General features: G+C 45.3%; 1 protein-coding gene and 1 long non-coding RNA gene across 2 annotated transcripts in view; one reads left to right on the top strand and one right to left on the bottom strand.

Annotated features, from left to right (window-relative positions):
* Nucleotides 1-417: 417 nt before the first annotated feature.
* LOC141049405 (uncharacterized) lies at nucleotides 418-2,648 on the bottom strand. Its single transcript, XR_012220345.1, has 2 exons — nucleotides 2,422-2,648; nucleotides 418-1,083 (listed from the first exon to the last, which is right to left on the bottom strand). It is a non-coding gene; the product is annotated as an uncharacterized lncRNA (long non-coding RNA).
* Nucleotides 2,649-2,732: 84 nt separating this feature from the next.
* The window catches only part of CACTIN (cactin, spliceosome C complex subunit), a 52,204-nt gene continuing 35,768 nt past the window's right edge, over nucleotides 2,733-19,168 (top strand). The window contains exons 1-3 of the mRNA XM_073545837.1: nucleotides 2,733-4,786; nucleotides 12,228-12,636; nucleotides 12,717-12,812. Coding sequence (XP_073401938.1) covers nucleotides 2,883-4,786; nucleotides 12,228-12,636; nucleotides 12,717-12,812 — 2,409 coding nt within the window. The 5' untranslated portion in view covers nucleotides 2,733-2,882. The remainder of the gene's footprint in view (nucleotides 4,787-12,227; nucleotides 12,637-12,716; nucleotides 12,813-19,168) is intronic.

The following is a 19,168-nucleotide window of genomic DNA, read 5'->3' as shown; positions in this document are numbered from 1 at the left end:
GCCAGAGCCCCGACAACTTACACGTTTTGTGCAGTGGACTCCGATAATCTGTCCGCTGACAGTGGCGGTGCATGAGCAGACCGTGATCTCGGGACCAATATCTCGAGAGATGAGATTTCAGCACTGAGATCTCATCTCTCGAGATCACCATCTGCGCATGCGCCGCCCCCGGTGGCGGCCATATTCCCAGATTCCACATCACATGCACAGGGAACCATGGAAGTACTGGGGCTCTGGCATGTCGCAACCGCTGGGCACCCGGACACGCCCCCTCATCCCAGCCTGCGACCTGTACCCACAGTATCGGTAAGGCATGTACGCTTTGGGGGGAAAAAGTGCGTCTTACAAAGCGAAAAATACGGTACTCCACTAATGTCACACCGAGCTCTATCATTCTGGAAATGAAAATTCAAGTCATATTTGTCAAACTATTTTATTACAAGTTAAATAGTTAGAACTAAAATATATGCATACATACAAATGAATGATGAGTTTTATAAATTAAAATAATTAAGGCACATTAGAGATTAATGACAAAAAAAAAAAAAAAAAACATTTTGTACCAAAGTCCCCTGTGCTTTAGCTGAAAAAAATTGTACTGCGGTACTTAACACAAAATTCCTTTCTCATTGAATCCACTATAGGACACGAGCGTGAGTAAAGGGAAGCAGACCTAGGTGGGCCCTGTGCCACAGATAATTCATCCTTGGATGACCCAAAAAAGCAACATAAAACAAAGCCCGAAAAAAGCCATAGAGGAGCATGACAGTACAGAGGAGTATGTAAAGCAAATACGGTAAAGGTGAGAAATAAATAATGGACAAAGGAAATGAAAAGGTGGTAGACCCCCACAGGACCAACCCTAGCAAGCCATGAGAAGTGGAAAGAGGGGAGGGGAATCTCAGAGATCGTAGACTCATCTGACATCGGAGCTGCGCTGGGTCACACCTATTTTGGCAGAACATGGATGGTGGAGGCACCAGCACTCCACTTGGTGGAGAGAGGACAAATGATGAATTGGCATCTAAAGAAGTCACTACTGTCGTGGGCACAATGAAAAAAGATGGAGGAAATCCACAACACCTAGAATAAAACAAAGACATTTTTTTAAGAAAAATCCTGCCTAACTACAAAAAGACAAGGCCGCACCTCCCAGTATTCATACCTTGATCTAATGCCCAGCAGCAAAAATTTACAAACTGAACATGAGGTTATTACTAGAGATGACTGACTTTGCCTTTTTTAGGGTCGAGTCGGGTTTCATGAAACCCGACTTTCTCAAAAGTCGAGTTGAACGAAATCGGCCGACTATCGTGAAAAGTCGGGAAACCCAATGAAAGTCAATGGGGAGAAAAGTCGGCAGTGAGTGGAGGACTGTAAACACACCTGGCATGAATTTTAACCCTAGAGGCGGCAAAATCTCTCTCTCCCTCTCCCACTCCAACTACACTACACTCCGCTTCTCTCATTGGCTGAAAAAAGTCACGTGCAAGCATTCGGCGAAACCCGACTTTGGCGCTTGGGTCACCAACCGCATGGCCGACTTCACACTGTGGTCGGGTTTCGTTTCATGAAACCTGACTTTGGCGAAAGTCGGCGACTTTTGAATCTGACCGACCCATTTCGCTCAACTCTAGTTATTACTTTACATTCTGATCAGACTGTATGAAGCCCACTACCACGTCACAGTGACCAAAACAGTGGGTCCCTAGCCCGGCAGGGCGAGCGGCAGCACACCCAGCAGGGCGAGCGGCAGCGAACTTCCTTCCCTAGGCAAACCCCGAGCACGCAGTCCCATGCAACCTACATTAACTTCCCCAGGCATACTCCCAGCACGCAGTCCCATGCAAGCAACATCACCCTCTTCTCCCCAGGGAGACTCCCAGCATGCACTCCCATGCAAGCAACATCACCCTCTTCTCCCCAGGCAGACCCCCCCCCCCTCCAGCATGCACATGCAGCCCCATCACCCCCTTCTCCCCAGGCAGACCCCCCTCCAGCATGCACATGAAGCCCCATGCAAGCAACATCACCCCCTTCTCCCCAGGCAGACCCCCCTCCAGCATGCACATGAAGCCCCATGCAAGCAACATCAAGACCCCCCCTCCGGCATGCACATGCAGCCCCATGCAAGCCACATCATCCCCTTCTCCCCAGGCAGACCCCCCCTTCAGCATGCACATGCAGCCCCATGCAAGCCACATCATCCCTTTCTCCCCAGGCAGACCCCCCTTCAGCATGCATATGCAGCCCCATGCAAGCCACATCATCCCCTTCTCCCCAGACAGACCCCCCTCCAGCATGCACGTGCAGCCCCATGCAAGCCACATCATCCCCTTCTCCCCAGACAGACCCCCCCCTCCAGCATGCACATGCAGCCCCATCATCCCCTTCTCCCCAGACAGACTCCCATCTACTAACCTGATCTGTGACCCCAAACCACTCCAAATCCCGCCATGACACGTTCTCTATGGAGAATGACTCCGAATCCCGCCATGACATCCATTCCGCAGCTTCCTCATGTCTGCTCGGTAGATGGTAGACTGTATGGGCTCCTTCCAGGTGTGATGTCATTTCTGGGGTCGTGTCATCAACCACGTCTGCTCCGCTCTATGAAGAGGCACCGCCCCTTCTGGTCACATGGGCCTGACGTCAGCAGAGGTCCTTTAGCCGACTTGAATTTAGGCTCTATCCTGTCTCCAGCATCGCACCGGAAGTTGTAAGCAGCGAGGACCTAGCACTTCCGGTCCGCTGCGCCGGGCAGCCAGAGCACCTGTGGGTTTACCGCCGTTATCTGCGCCCACCGGGACCACAGAGCGCTCGCTCAGAGTCGTGCACGGCAGTGATACTGCTTCATTAAGCAGTCCGGACAGTCAGGCTTCATGCCGCAGGGGTCCCTCTCTCCGGTACGAAGGCGGCGCTTTGACAAGTGGCGTCGCAGCCGAAACGCTGAGCTGTCTGATAGCCTGGATTCTGAGGACGAGTCTCACAGTAGTTCTGCCAGCGAGGAGAGCGGTCGCGAGCGGCCCAGCAGTCCGGGCACAGGCAGAGAGGCCAGGGGCCACAACTCCAGCAGTAAGGGCAGCCATGACAGCGGGCAGCCTGCTGGGGGCAGAGCTGGAAGGGGCAGCCATGACAGCGGGCAGCCTGCTGGGGGCAGAGCTGGAAGGGGCAGCCATGACAGTGGGCAGCCTGCTGGAGGCAGAGCTGGAAGGGGCAGCCATGACAGCGGGCAACCTGCCAGGGACAGAGCTGGAAGGGGCAGCCATGACAGCGGGCAGCCTGCTGGGGACAAGGCTGGAAGGGGCAGCCATGACAGCGGGCAGCCTGCTGGGGACAAGGCTGGAAGGGGCAGCCATGACAGCGGGCAGCCTGCTGGGGACAAGGCTGGAAGGGGCAGCCATGACAGTGGGCAGCCTGCTGGGGGCAGATATGGAACTGGCAGCCATGACAGCGGGCAGCCTGCTGGGCACAGGAGCCTGAAAAGCTCCATGGGAAAGAAGCATCATGCCCATTCCAGCAGTGACGAAAGTTCCAGGCTAACGCGTCAGGAACGACCAGGAAAGAGGACAAACCGCTCCCATTCTAGCTGTCGGGAAAGTCCTGGGAAGAAGAACCAAGACCTGTCTAATCATCAGAAAAGTCCAGGAAGAAGGAGAAACCGCTCTCGCTCAAGCAGTCAGGAAAACCCATGGAGAAGACAGAACCATGCGCTCTCCAATAATCAGGAAAGCCCACAAAGGAGGAGCCCTGCTCGTTCCAGAAGTCAGGAAATTCGAAGGAGGAGGAGCTCCGCTCGCTCCAGCAGTCAAGAAAGCACAGAGATGAGGAGGATCCCAGCTCGCTCCAGCAGTCTGGAAGTCCGAGGGAGGAGGAGGAGCCCATCTCGCTCCAGAAGTCAGGAAGTCCGAGGGAGAAGGAGGAGCCCATCTCGCTCCAGAAGTCAGGAAGTCCGAGGGAGAAGGAGGAGCCCATCTCGTTCCAGCAGTCAGGAAGTCCGAGGGAGAAGGAGGAGCCCATCTCGCTCCAGCAGTCAGGAAGTCCAAGGGAGAAGGAGGAGCCCATCTCGCTCCAGCAGTCAGGAAGTCCGAGGGAGAAGGAGGAGCCCATCTCGCTCCAGCAGTCAGGAAGTCCGAGGGAGAAGGAGGAGCCCATCTCGTTCCAGCAGTCAGGAAGTCCGAGGAAGAAGAAGGAGCCCATCTCGCTCCAGCAGTCAGGAAGTCCGAGGGAGAAGAAGGAGCCCATCTCGCTCCAGCAGTCAGGAAGTCCGAGGGAGAAGGAGGAGCCCATCTCGCTCCAGCAGTCAGGAAGTCCGAGGGAGAAGGAGGAGCCCATCTCGTTCCAGCAGTCAGGAAGTCCGAGGAAGAAGCAGAAGCCCAGCTCGCTGCAAAAGTCAGGAAATCCGAGAGAAGAGGAGCCGAGCTCGCTCCAGAAGTTTGGAAAATCGAGGGAGGAGGAATCCCGCTCGCTCGAGAAGTCAGGAAAGCTCAGAAAGGAGGAGGAACTGTGCACTTTCTAGTAGTCAGGAAGTCCAGAGAAAAATCAAGCATTATGAACGATCCAGTAGTCAGGAAATCCAAGGGAGGATGAGGCACCATGCCCATTCCAGCAGTGAGAAAAGCTCCAAGCTAAATAAGGACTGTTCCAGCAATCAGGGGAGCGTTAAAAAAATACAACATCGTGCCCGTTCCAAAAGCGAAGAAAAGCAGGAGAAAAAGAAATCCAGAGACAATTCCAGAAATCGCAGTAATTCCGGAAAGAAAAAGAAAGGACATAGGAAATCCAGGTAAGGAGCGTGAATGACAAGAATAGTTTGAACACCCCTGTGGCCTGTTTCATATGGTTGTATTACAGCTTCATATTGTATGGTGCTGTAATAAGACATCCATTGAAGTGCATAAGGCCTCAGCCTCTAATACAGCACTGTAATGAGTTTAAAGTGGTTGTCACAAAATTTTAAAGGGAATCTGTCACCCCTTTTTTTCGAGTATCAGCTGCCGGCACCGCCATCTGGGGCTTATCTACAGCATTCTGTAATGCTATAGATAAGCCCCCGATGTAACCTGAAAGAGAAGAAAAAGGAGTTATATTATACTCACCCATGGGCGGTCCGGGTTCGTTTAGGTCTGATGGGTGTCGCGGTCCGATGGGTGTCGCGGTGCGGCGCCCCCCATCTTCTAACGGTGATGTCCTCTTCTTTGCTGCCTGTCGTGGGTGCTGCACAGACGCACTGCTCTGCCCTGTTGAGGGCAGAGCAGAGTCCTGCAGTGCGCAGGTGCCAGGAGAGGTCCTGCGCATTGCAGTGTTCTGCTCTGTCCTCAACAAGGCAGAGCAGTGTGCCTGCGCAGGAGCCGCGACGGTCAGGAAAGAAGAGGACGTCATCGCTACAAGATGGGAGGCACCAGACCGCGACACCCATCGGACCTAAACTGGACCCGGCCCGCCCCTGGGTGAGTATAATATAACTCGTTTTTCTTATCTTTCAGGTTACATCAGGGGCTTATCTACAGCATTACAGAATGCTGTAGGTAAGCCCCTGATGGTGGTGCCAGCAGCTGATACTCGAAAAATGGGTGACAGATTATTTTATTTTTTAAATGTTGCTACTCTATTGCAGTGATATTAGCAATCAAAGTATTTGGCACCTAATGAGTTAACCATTTGGACTTAGTTGTTTGATGATGAAAAAAAAAAAAAAGTTTTCACGGGGGGGGGGGGTACTTCTTATAGAATGCTGTCCAATTATAAACAAGCAGCTATACAATAGACCCACCACACCACACACACACCATAGCTTAAGCCAGGTTTCCCAGTCTGTGTACGACTGATAGCTCTGATCTCCCTGTCTAACCTGCATGATTTCAAAGCACGTATGACACCTTTTAGATGAGGTCCCTGTGAGAGGGAGGGGCAGTACAGCCAGGGCTGTGGAGTCGGAGTCGGTGCTCATTTTGGTGGAGTTGGAGTCAGTATAAAATGGACCGACTCCGACTCCTAAAATATATAATAAATTGGGTACAGTAGTTCAATGCAGAATGTGTTGAATATTTTTTCATAGGAATTCGGGAAAGTTATGAAATGCCCTATAAATGGCTGTTCTATTCCTGATCTAAGGCTACAGTCACACACAGCATTTTTTGCTGCGTTTTTTGTGGATACGTTTTTCAGCTGCAAAAGCCGATCAGATTTTTAAAAAACCGCATCACCTGAAAGGTTTTTGAGCTCATAGATAATGTTTTCAATATCAGAGCAGATTTCTAATCTGCTTTTATCTATCCATTTATCCATATCTTATCTGTACCAAAAAGAATGAAAGCCGGGTACCACAAGACTAACACTTCCTGCCAGGCAAAGGAGGAGGAAAGAGCGTCTCAAACATCATTAACAAGATATTTTGTAAGTGACAAAGTTACTGTAACAATGACAGCAGATATGTCTAAAAGACAGCTCCTCCAGCTTGTTGTGAAGGACGGTGTACCATTAACATTATTTGCACGACCAGCTTTTACAGCTCTTAATGGAGAAATGGCCCCCAAACTTGGTGTTTCTCTGGAAAGAGAAAGTATTAGAAAATTAGTGATTGAAGAAGCCCTTAAACAAAATAAGATCTTAAAAAGACTCTCAAAAGACGCTTCATGTTTCTTAAAATGGATGCCTGCACACGTCACAGAGTGAACTATTTTGCCATCAATGTTCGATATGTTTGTGACAACAAAAATTGTTACCAACACGCTGGTAGTAAAAGTTACTAAAGCTCATCACAGCAGCCAGTTTCTCCAGGCCTTAGTGGAAAAAGTTCTGCAAGATTACATACTCAAAAAAGAACAGGTTCTTGCTATTGTAACGGACAATGCTTCAAACATAAGTACAATTACACTGATGAATGAGAGTAATGAACAACAGCTAGAGGAACATTTAGGATTCAGTATGTTTGAGATGGAAGGCCACAGTGCTGTTCATGTAACTGAGGAACAAACAGATATTACTACAGAACAGCAAAATTATACTGTAGAAATAGATGATCTTGTTGAAGCTGCTTCAAAACACTTTCCTATTCATCACATGCGCTGTGTTGTGCACATGCTGCAGCTGGCAATAAGAGAGAGTCTGCAAGAGGGACATGCTGGAAATCAGATTGGAAAAGTGAGGAAATTGGTTATTGCCGCAAGAACCCCTAAAATTGATTCCATCTTGAAGAGACTTGCTGGAAAAGGGCAATTGTTGATCAACTAAAACCGTTTCTTATAGATATGGCGAACCCTCAGGTAACACGAAATGAAGGTCAATGGACACAGGTGGCTGAATTGTAGGAATTGTTTAATCACCCATTTACTGTGACTAAAAAATTACAAGTTGAGGATTTAACTCCTGGCATTTTCATGAGGGAGCGGAAGAACTTGCTATTTTGCTGTTTAATCGCAGATGGCATTTCTGCTTCAATGAAATGGAGAGAAACACAGCTATTGCAAAATAAAATTTTTCTGGCAGCTGTTTATGTGGACCCAAGTCATCGTATATTGCTTGATGATCAACAGCTTACTAAAGGAAAAGAAGCTCTGACTGAGGTAGCAGTTAGGAAGAGTGGCCTACAGGAGGACTGCCAGGCGCAAGAGGACTTGGGTCCTGACAGTGCTACTGCTGCCATATCTTCAGCCTCATCAGATGAGGAGTTTGACTATGACAAGTATTTGTATGACATGGAGCAGGCAAAGCGTTGCCGCAAGGAAAAAGATTTCACTCTGTCTCCTATAGCAAGCAGATTGACCATATTTCAGCAAAATGTTTCACTTGTTCTCAAAGAAATAGAAAAATTCAACCGTTCATCAAAACTGATTGTGCATGAGGCAATTCCTTTATACCCGGAAATTGTTAGAGATGTTGCCCATGTGGTTACGGCTTTGCCTCCAACCCAAGTTACTGTAGAGAGGTTGTTCTCTAGCCTTAAAATTATTAGGTCAGATTTGAGGTCATCTATGAAGGAGGATCTGATGGAGGCAATTTTATTTCTTAGAACAAATTCATAGACTGCACAAATGTCATTTAGTATGTTTTTGTTGAAAACTGTTTTTTGCCACTTATAGTTTATTACATAGTGTTATATATATATATATATGTGTGTGTGTGTAATCGATATTACATAGTGTATTACATGTTTACAATTTATTACAGGTTTTTGTGTTCTAAAGTTGTATTCCAATAAATATTATGTTCTATCTAAATATCTTGATTATTGTATCATAGAAATGATTAAATGTCTGATGTTCACATTGTACTAGAATACATTTTTCAGTTAAATATAAACAATATATGTGGGAGTCGTGGAGTTGGAGTCGGTGTAAGGGAAATTGAGGAGTCGGAGTCGCAGGTTTGGCTTACCGACTCCACAGCCCTGAGTACAGCTGAGTTTAGATGTGTCAAATTACAAACTCTTCTCCCAGCACAGTCCCAGCTTTGACGCAGTGCACCTCCCAAACACTGCCTATCCAGACAAGTATCAGTAATCACACTTATTTCTCTTCTGCTCAACTGGTAATCCTCTTCAGTGAGATGAGAGCAGGATGTCATATCTCACACAGTAGACCAGAACAGGCAGGCTACTCCAGTATGAGATGTAGTGACAGCCTGATTTCACTTCTGGGTAGTTACTCGTTGCCTAAGCACCAGGGTTGAGGAGTTGTGGAGACTGAGTCGGTGTCCATTTTGGTGGAGTTGGTGTAAAAAGGACAGATTCCTAAAATATATAATTTGGGTACAGTAGTGAACTGTGCAGTATGTGCTGAATATTTTTTTGAAATTTGGTAAAGTTCTGAAATGTCCTATAAATAAATGTCTGTTCTGTTCCTGATCTCAGCTCTTAGTGGAGATGAATCTGTGCTGCACTTTATGTACATGCTCAGCAGTGACCAGTGCTGTGCAGTCAGAAGTCAAGGAAACTGAGGAGTCGGAGGTTTGGCTTACCGACTCCACAGCCCTGGGTTGAGCACAGCAGAAAGGTGTGATTACATCTCACACACTGAGAAACCCGCTCTAAGCTGAGATAGGGGATGTGTTTTCTTACCTTTAAGTGTTTCTACCTTCTTTTGCATCGTAAAGGGGGAAGAAGTACACACCCCCTAGTGAAAACTGTCCGAGGACACCCACTTTTTTTTAGAAAAGAAAATGAGCTCATTAGGTGCCAGATAATTTTCAAATTTCTCTCTAATGGAAATTCAAGTTAAAAAATAAAATGTCATGCTGCTGTGCAGCTACTATAACAATGTACAGTCCAGCATGAGAAATTTGGTGAAGGGTCCTCTTTAAATGGATAAAATTGCAAACTGATTAGAAGTAACTTTGTAATTTTATCCATTACAAATCCTCTCCTTTTTCAGCAATGGATTTTTAATTTTGTTGTGTACAGCTCGTTGCCTTGGTTACTGTAAGTCTGAGTGGCCAGTTACTTAGGTAAGGGTCATGCGAAACTTATATAAGGCTGTATGTTTTAGGGCCTGCTTTTGGCGCTCTGAAGCTCATGGATGGGCTTGATCTGACCAGTATCTAACAAGTCCCACTGCACTTCAATGCTGTAGTTGCAAGGCTGCCTCTTTTAGCTGCATGAGAGAGTACTCAGTTTGGGCAGCAGCGTGAACATGACGCTGGTTTGGGTGGTCAACCTTAACCCCTTAACGACCGCCGATACACCTTTTAACGGCAGCAGTTAAGGGTACTTATTCCTCAGCGATGCTGAGAAATAAGGTTATAGTGTCCCCCAGCACTGGAAATTCTCCAGGGTCTCAGCGACCTTGGAGAACATTTACTGACTCCAGTGTTGCAATCACAAAAAACTGTGACTGCAAAAAAAAAAATTGTTTAAAGTCCCCTATAAATTCTAACCATCAAAGGCTAAACAAACAGCTGTGAGCTGACATTAATGCCCTGGGATGGGGCCATGAATATTCTCCCCACTCCCTGGCTATCGACTAGAGTTGAGCGACTTTGGTCAAACAAAATAAGTTTCAGATGAAACTCGTCCGACTAGAGCAAAACAAAGTCGGAGTTTCGTCCGAAACCCGACCCCAATGCAAGTCAATGGGAAATAAAAGTCGGACGAAACTCCGACTTTTTTTGCTCTAGTCGGACGAGTTTCATCTGAAACTTATTTTGTTTCATTCGGGTTTCACGAAACCCGATCCGACCAAAGTCGCTCAACTCTACTATCGACATCAGCCCTCAGCTGCCCCAGAAATGGCGCTTAGCCTCGCTCTTCCCACTTGCTCTGGTGTGATGTCAAGTGGGGTAATAGTGTTGGGGTTGATGTTGACTGTTTTATGGTCACTGAGATCAAGCCCAGGAGTTAATAATGGAGAGGTGTCTGTAAGACGACCCCATTGCTAACCCCATAGTCATATTGTGAAAAATGCACAGCAAGAATAAGTCCTTTATTGAAAAAAAAAAAAAACTCCCTTTAAAGTAAACACACCCCACCCACCCTCTTTTTCCCGTTTATTACTGAAAAAATTCAAATAATAAAAAAAACGATATTCCTCACCTGTCCGACAATCCATTTGTCCCACGAAGAAGTCCAGCTCTGCTACATCTAGATTACATGGCTGAGCGGTGGCATGATGTAACCAGTCAGCCATGAATCCAGGATGGGCTTGGGACGCAGTTTCAGTGACAAGCGGTAACATTGTAGAGGTTACCGCCGATCACTGCCAGGTGTTCCCACGCTCAGTTCACTGTGAGCCGGCCGATGAACTGCGATAACCTTCATGACATCACCGCTAGCACCGTGAAATTCTAGTCTATGTTAATCTGGGAATCTGTCAGCACTTTTAAGATATGTCACTCAATGGCGACTCACTGGTACTCCCGCTCCCAGTGTTGTAAAGTGGCACTGGTCATACTTGAAATATTTGGCCTGGTCAGTAGGTAAAAACTGGCTTTGGTGTTAAAGTTGCGCCATACAGGGACTTAGTGGTAATATGTAGGATCGATAACAAATATAAATATATACATTCTGTCTAGAGCTTTAGAAAAAAAAACATTTTGAAAAACAAAATATCAAAACTAAAAAAGATACATACACTATATATTTTTATTTATTTTACTCACTTATATAGAACCACTAATTCCACAGCGCTTAACAGACATCATCACTGTCCCCATTGGGGCTCACAATCTCTAGAATCCCTATCAGTATGTCTTTGGAGTGTGGGAGGAAACCGGAGAACCCGGGGGAAATCCACGCAAACACGGGGAGAACATACAAACTCCTTGCAGATGTTGTTCTTGGTGGGATTTGAACCCAGGACCCTAGCAACGAGAATTGTGGGGGGACAAACTACCCCAGAAATCAGGCCACTGAGCAATGTGACAATTACAGACGTAGAGCATAATCGTCTTATTACAACTATAAGTAATTGCAACTCTCATTCTGCAGTCACATTCAGCTGTGATGCTGTGACGTTTAACCACAGCCCTATGCCGCTGCCGTCTTTGTGTAGGGAAACATTAAAATCACTTAATCTTGCAAGGAGACGGCTTTTTCACTTGCAAAACTCCATGATAATAGCTCTCTGGTTTTGCTGGTAAAACGTCTTTTTCAAGATAACATGATTGTACTGGGAAGTGGTGGAGAAATCACAGCAGCCCTGTGGAACTGTCTTCTGTCCACTGTTTTCCTGCGTAATCAATCCCTTAAAGGCAATCTGTCAGCAAGATTTTGCACTCCAAACTATTTATATGTACATATAGCACTTTCAAAGACAAGTCCAGCAATACCTTTTACATGGCCAGTCCATTCCACAATTACTGAGAAATCAGTATTTGTATTCATATGTAAATGACTATGGTAGATCTGAAGCCTCTGTCACTCCAGCTCTATTCCCTGACCCAGCACTGCCTCCTCCTGCTTGACTGACAGCCTCTATGATGTAATTTCAGGCAAACGAGCCATCGGTCGAGGAGGAAGCAGCGCTGGACGAGGAAGAGAGCTGGAGTGACAGAGGCTTCAGATCTACCATAGCCATTTACATATCAATACAGACGCTGATTTCTCAGTAAGGTAGTAGCGGACTGGCCATGTAACAATATTGCTGGACTTGCCTTTGAAAGACTTATATGCCCATTAGTTTGGGGAGTGAATTCCTGCTGACAGATACCCTTTAGAAGCATGATGTATTTAATAATTCCTTTCTGAGAGTATTAATGCTTTTTCTAATAATTCTTTTCTGAATGTATTTAAGGTCTATTTCTGGTGAAAGGAAAGTTAGAAAAAGAAGCAAAGAGAAAGATAAACGAAAATCTTCATCAGAGGATGAGAACAGCAGGGCGCGAAAATCAAGGTCAAGGTGCAGCATGTCTTCTGTCTCGTCTTCATCTCCTGCTAGATCACAGAGCCCTAGCGATTTATCCGACTCTGGCCTGACTCTGCAAGAACAGTTGAAACAAAAAGAGGAGAAGAAGGCAAAAAGAGAGATGATGAAAGCAATGGAGGCTCCAGAAGAAAAGCGAGCCAGACGGCTAGCCAAGAAGGAAGCGAAAGAACGCAAGAAGCGAGAGAAGATGGGTTGGGGTGAGGAGTACATGGGGTACACCAATACAGACAACCCTTTTGGAGATAATAACCTGCTGGGCACTTTTATCTGGAGCAAGGTTAGGGTACTCCATAATTAAATGTAAATGTTGTATAACAGTATATGGTCTTATCTCATCGAAGCTCTTGTGTTTTATAGGCGTTGGAGAAGAAAGGAATTGGACACCTCAATGAAAAAGATTTGAAAGATCGGAACAAACTAATCCAGGAAGATAACCGCCTAGAGCTGCAAAAGGTTAGGTTAACATGTATATTAAAAAATATTTTATATTCGTTTTCTTTAACCCTCTAAGTACTGGGCAATTTATTTTTCTTTGCGCTTGATTTTTTGCCCTTCTTCCAAGAGACATTGTACTTTTAACCCTTTCCCGACATGCACCGTACTAGTATTGCTCTGCAGGAGATGCATTCCCGCAAACAGCAATTCTAGTACAGCGTGGCCTCACGCTGAGAACCGCGGCTATCACGTGCTGGTGTCAGCTATATGTGACAGCTGACACCCCGCAGCAACACCCACGATCGGCAACACAGAGGGTCATCTCGCAGGGAAGGGGGCTCCCTGCGCGCTTCCATCAGGACAACGCAATGCGATCGCGTTGTCCTGATGGTCTCCATGGAGACCCCCAGCCCCAAGATGGCCACGTGGTCCTGCAGGGAAGGTGGCTTGTGAGCGTCTGGTGGGCGCACATAAAAAAAAAGCCAGTTCCTGAATTGCTGGGTTTTGTGCATTCTCTCCCAAAAAATCAGAATAGAAAGCAATCAAAAAATGTCATGTGCCCAAAAATGATACCAATAAAAACGTCAACTCGTCCCGCAAAAAACAAGCCCTCACGTGACTGTCGGCCGAAATCTGAAAAAATTATAACTCTCAAAATATGGTGATGCAAAACTAGTTTTTGCAGTAAAAAGCGTTTTTTAGTGTGTGACAGCAGTCAAACAAAAAAACCCGCTATAAATCTGGTATTGCTGTAATCGCACTGACCCGAAGAATAAAGTTGCTTAATCACTTGTACCTCACGAGGAACAGCGTAAAAAGTAGATAAAACAAATTCCTCACATGCTATTGACTTTTTCATTTTGCCTTCCAAAGATCCCAGTAAGGCTCGGCGCACATTTATCCTGTGCTCTGCGCTGAGCGCTTACATCGTAGTTTCCGTGTAAATCTCTGAAATGAGTGATTCAGACAGAACACCCGGCAGGAGATTCCCTATGATGAGGCACTGTGGACGCCATAGCACCTGTGATCCGGGGGGGAGGGGGGGTGTCCGTCTTTTTAGGATTGCATAAAAGTGCCGTTGGCCACAGTTTTGTGCACTTCTCAAAAAAGGAGACCGCTGAACAGAGGTCCAGAGTAAATCTGCTGCCTAAACATAGTGAATGGATCCCTCAAGGGTTTCATCTGAATCACGTCTCTCAGAGTTTAAGATGGAAACCCCATAATAGAGCGCCAGATGAATGTGATCCCAAATGTTATGTAAAATGTTCTCAATTAAAGCTTAAAATCAATCCACAAAAAAGCAAGTCCCCACTCAGGTCTGTCATCTGTTAACGGAAACATAGGGGGTTCCATGTTACTGGTAGTAAAAAAAAAAGGGCTGTGGAGTCGGTAAGCCAAACCTCCAACTCCTCAATTTCCATGACACCGACTCCACCAAAATGGGCTACGACTCTGACTCCAGAGCCTTGGTACAAAGGCTCTGGAAAAGCGAAATGGCTCCTCGCTCCCCAAAAGAAATTCGGCAAATTCTCCGCTTCCAAATGCCCCTCCCTTCTCAGCCGCAGTGTGCCTAAACCACATTTAGCGCCCACATGTTTGGCATTTCTGTAGTGATGCGAGCCTGCTTAATTGACAGGCGTGTGTCTCCAGAAGCATAAGCTGGGCATAATGTACTGGTGACTGCAACATACTGGTCATTTCAAGAGTATTTAGCAATTTTCACTCAGCAACATCCACTGCTGCCTGTTTCTGGAAACACCCATGTAGTCAACATTGTCACTAAATTCCCAAAGGGTTATAATTTCCAAAATGTGGTCTCTTGAGGGGAAATTCTGCTTTTCTAGTGCTTAGGGGCTCTTTTTATATTGAATCCGCAAACTAGTCTAGGAAAATCTGCGCTGCAGGAGGCAAATAGCGCTCCGTCCCTCCCGAGTCACTCCATATTGCTAAGTAGTATTTATTTACTCACTTATATAGCACCATTAATTCCACAGCGCTTAACAGATATTATCATCACTGTCCCCATTGGGGCTCACAATCTAGATTCCCTATCAGTATGTCTTTGGAGTGTGGGAGGAAACCGTAGTACCCGGAGGAAACCCACGCAAACACGGGGAGAACATACAAACTCCTTGCAGATGTTGTCCTTGGTGGGATTTGATCCCAGGACCCCAGCTCTGCAAGGCTGCAGTGTTAACAACTGAGCCACTGTGCCACCGATAGTACTGTACAGCCACATTTGGGATATTGCCACATTCAGTAGAAATTATGGGACAAATTCTGCTGCCATTTTTACCCATTTTCCAGTGTGAAAATGTATAGCTTGGAGCTAACACAATCTTGGTGGTAAAAATTTAAATTACCGTATATACTTGTGTATAAGCTGAGTTTTTTCAGCCCATTTTTTTGGGCTGAAAGTCCCTCTCTCGGCTTTTTACACGGGTCATATACCTGGGGGTCGGCGGGGGTGTCCAAGATCATACTTACCTGTCCTGTCGCGGTCTCTGCAGCCACGCTTCTCCATTGTCTCCCTTCCTGTCTTCAGCGGTCACGTGGTACCGCTCATTACACTCATGAATATTCATGAGTGTAATGAGCGGTACCACGTGACCGCTGAAGACAGGAAGGGAGACAGTGGAGAAGCGAGGCTGCAGAGACCGCGGCAGTATGGGTGAGTATAGCGATATTCACCTGTCCATCGCTGCTCACCGCTGTATCTGCTGCATCCTGTGTCAGTGACGTTTAGGCAGCAGGGGGCGCGGTGATGTGGTTAGTGCGCGCCGCCCCTCTGCTGGCTGAACAGTCACTGACACAAGAAGCGGCAGACAGCGGCGATGGACCCAGGAGCGGTGAGTATGGCTTTTTTTTTTTTTTTTTTTTTTTTTTTTTTTTTTTTTTTTTTTTGCAGCATATGGGGGCAGTGTCTATGGAGCAGCATATGGGGGTGTAAACTATGGAGCAGCATATGGGGGCATAATCTGTGGAGCAGCATATGGGGGCATAGTCTATGGATTCCACCCTCGGCTTATACATGAGTCAATAAGTTTTCCCAGTTTTTTGTGGCAAAACTAGGGGGGCGGGGGGGTCGGCTTATACACAAGTATATATGGTATTTTATTTTTATTTTTTTTCACTGCCCAGTGGTATAAAAGTGACTCACCAGTGATGTCAATATAATCACTGCACCCTTTGATGAATTCAATGAGAGTTTTAATTGGTGAAATGGGGGGGTCCCTTATGGGGGGTTCTTCCCTTCCGAGCCCGGCCGTGTGCCCAAACAGTAGATTCCTCCCACAGGAGAAATTGCACAACAAAAAGTATGGTCCATTTTTTCCTGTTACCCTTGCGAAAGTAAAAAACAAAAAATAGGTCTAAAGGAAAAATTTTTTTGACAGAAAAGTGTCAATAAAAGTATATAAAAATATAGAAGTAAAAAGTGACATACAAATATGCAAAACAGTTATAATATAAAATTGAGACACTTACAGAAATATCTAAACTTTGCAGTCTGGCATTCTGCTCCCTGAGGGGGGAGCAACATATGGAATGGCTCACACCAGCTTGACTGTCCCTTATCTTTCTTTGTGTAAAGGCCTAATTTATAGATTTATCCTGAAGTTAAGATTTCTAGGCCAGCCTCTCAGGTTAATATTCTAATTGCTGGTTTGTGACTGAATCATGGCAATTCTACCAATGAATACATTTTTCTCTGAACGCTGTTTGTATAACTTTTCTTTCTCATATTAAATAGTGTCGGGCTGCAATTTGGTGTCTCACTGCAGAGGCACCCGAAGGTGTGAAATGTTTCCACTTTGTGGATTCTCAAGAAAGCCCCCTGGGTTAGAGACCAGGAAAACTGTATTTTTCTCAGGGAAACATAGGTCATGACCTTTGTAAAGTGCTGCAGCCTAGAACAGATAAGTTACTGCTGGTCATACATCCATACAAATACATAATTCACTACAAAAAGTAAATGTTTATTATTTCCTTGAAGCACCTAAACTCATTGAATGTGTTTTTCAGTACCTTGAGGGGTGCAGTTTTTAGAATGGTGTCACTTTGGGGTATTTTCTGTCATAAAAGTCAGTCACTTCAAATGTGAGGTGGTCCCTTAAATTTGCAAAAACATAGTTATGTTGTAAAAATGAGAAATCGCTGGTCAACTTTTAACCCGTATAACTTCCTAACCAAAAAAATACTGTTCCAAATTCTGCTGATGTTATTAACTATTTTGTGCGATATGACTCTCGGATTTAACCCCTTTCTGACATATGACGTACTATCCCGTCCATGTACCTTGGACCTTAATGCCCATGGACGGGATAGTACGTCATACGCGCTAACAGGTGGAGCATGGCTGATCGCGGCCGGGTGTCAGCTGATTATCACAATTAACCCTGGCACACTGCGCTCAAACATGATCGCAGCATTCTAGTGGCAAAGAGAAGCATCGCGCAGGGAGGGGGCTCCCTGCGTGCTTCCCGCAGAACAACGCAATGTGATGGCATTATTCTCATGTTCTCCCTGCCTGTAGACCCCCGGATCCAAGATGGCCGCGGGGTCCTGCAGGGAGGTGGCTTCTCAGTGCCTGCTGAGAGCAGGCACTGAGAAGCCTCCTTCATTGCCTGTCAGATCGTTGATCTGACACAGTGCTGTTCAAAGTGTCAGATCAGCTATCTGATAGTGATGTCCCACCCTGGGACAATGTAAAAAAAAAAAAAGTACTGTGAAAAAATATTTTTTTTAAAAATTCCTAAATAAAAAATATTTTTCGAATAAATGCATTTCTTTATGTAAATAAAAAAAATAAAAGTACATATATTTGGTTTTGCTCGTCCGTAACGACCCGCTCTATAAAACTATCCCACTAGTTAACCCCTTCAGTGAACACCGTAAAAAAAATTAATAAAAAACGAGGCAAAAACAATGCTTTATCATCATACCGCCGAACAAAAAGTGGAATAACATGCGATCAAAAAGACGGATGTAAATAAACATTGAACCGCTGAAAACGTCATCTTGTCCCGCAAAAAACAAGCTGCCGTATAGCTCCATCAGCGGAAAAATAAAAAAGTTATAGCTCGCAGAATAAAGTGATGCAAAAATAATTTTTTATATAAAATAGTTTTTACTGTTTAAAAGCGCCAAAACATAAAAGATATAAATGAGGTATCGCTGTAATCGTACTGACCCGAGGAATAAAACTGCTTTATCAATTTTACAAAACACGGAATGGTATAAAAGAAATTCATGAAATGCTGGTTTTTGTTCATTCTGCCTCCCAAAAATCGTAACAAAAAGCAAGCAAAAAATGTCATGTGCCCAAAAATGGTACCAATAAAAATGTCAACTCGTCCCGCAGAAAACAAGACCTCACATGACACTGTGGGCCAAAATATGGAAAAACTATAACTCTCAAAATGTGGTTATGCAAAAACTATTATATGCAAGAAAAAGCGTCTTTTAGCGTGTGACAGCTGCCAAACGTAAAAACCCGCAATAAATAGTAAATCAAACCCCCTTTATCACCTCCTTAGTTAGGGAAAAATAATAAAATAAAAATATATATTTATTTCTATTTTCCGTTTAGGGTTGGGGCTAAAGTTATAGTTAGGGTTTTGCAAACTTGTTGCTGAAGTGATCAATGACCAGCCGAACTTTGAAAAGTCTGTCAAAGTTGGGGTCATCTTGGGTAGGACACCTTGCATTATCGTTATAATGAAAATATTTGTGGATTACCATGAGGAACACTGGAGTGTTGTATAAAACATCAACACTCCAATATTGCCGAAGTTCTTGGTTCTTCACTAACCCCAAGTGAAGAACAAGGCCCCATAATGTCTTCATTTCTTCTGCGTGTACAGGTGTCCAGTTAGAAAATGAAGTAGTGGTGTTTGGGGCCAAAATTTGCTGGGCGTTCAAACTTGGCTCAGCCGCGATGAGGTTTACAAAATCCTCAGAGAAAGACTTAGACTTTTTCAATTTCTGTGAGGTCGGTGGTCTCAAATTAGAATCCTGATTGCACCACAAAATCAGAAATCTGTGGCTCATAGTCCTTGAGGGGTGAGGTCCATACGGGATCAGTACCGGTGGGCGCTGGTTCATTTTCTGTCCTGGAGCATCTGCGTGAGGATTCAGTATCACTTGATGAGGAGGCTAACTAAAAGAAGGTGGCATCCTCTCCCTCACTATCTGTGTCTGAAACAAGGAAGGCGTATGCCTCCTCTGCTGAATACCGTGATTGGGACGAGCTGGACATTTTTTTTCACATGCGGTGTTTGTGTGTGTAGTGTGGTGTAAATTTTTTTTTTTTTTTTTTTTTTTTTCCTTCTAAATAAAAAAAAAAAAGAGAGAAAGAAAGGAAAGTAGAAACA

This window comes from Dendrobates tinctorius, unplaced genomic scaffold (genome assembly GCF_039654945.1).
Source record: "Dendrobates tinctorius isolate UK_male_01 unplaced genomic scaffold, ASM3965494v1 ptg000011l, whole genome shotgun sequence".
Lineage (NCBI taxonomy): Eukaryota > Metazoa > Chordata > Amphibia > Anura > Dendrobatidae > Dendrobates > Dendrobates tinctorius.
Note: the sequence above shows the minus strand (reverse complement) of the source record. Positions and strands in the feature narration are given on the sequence as shown.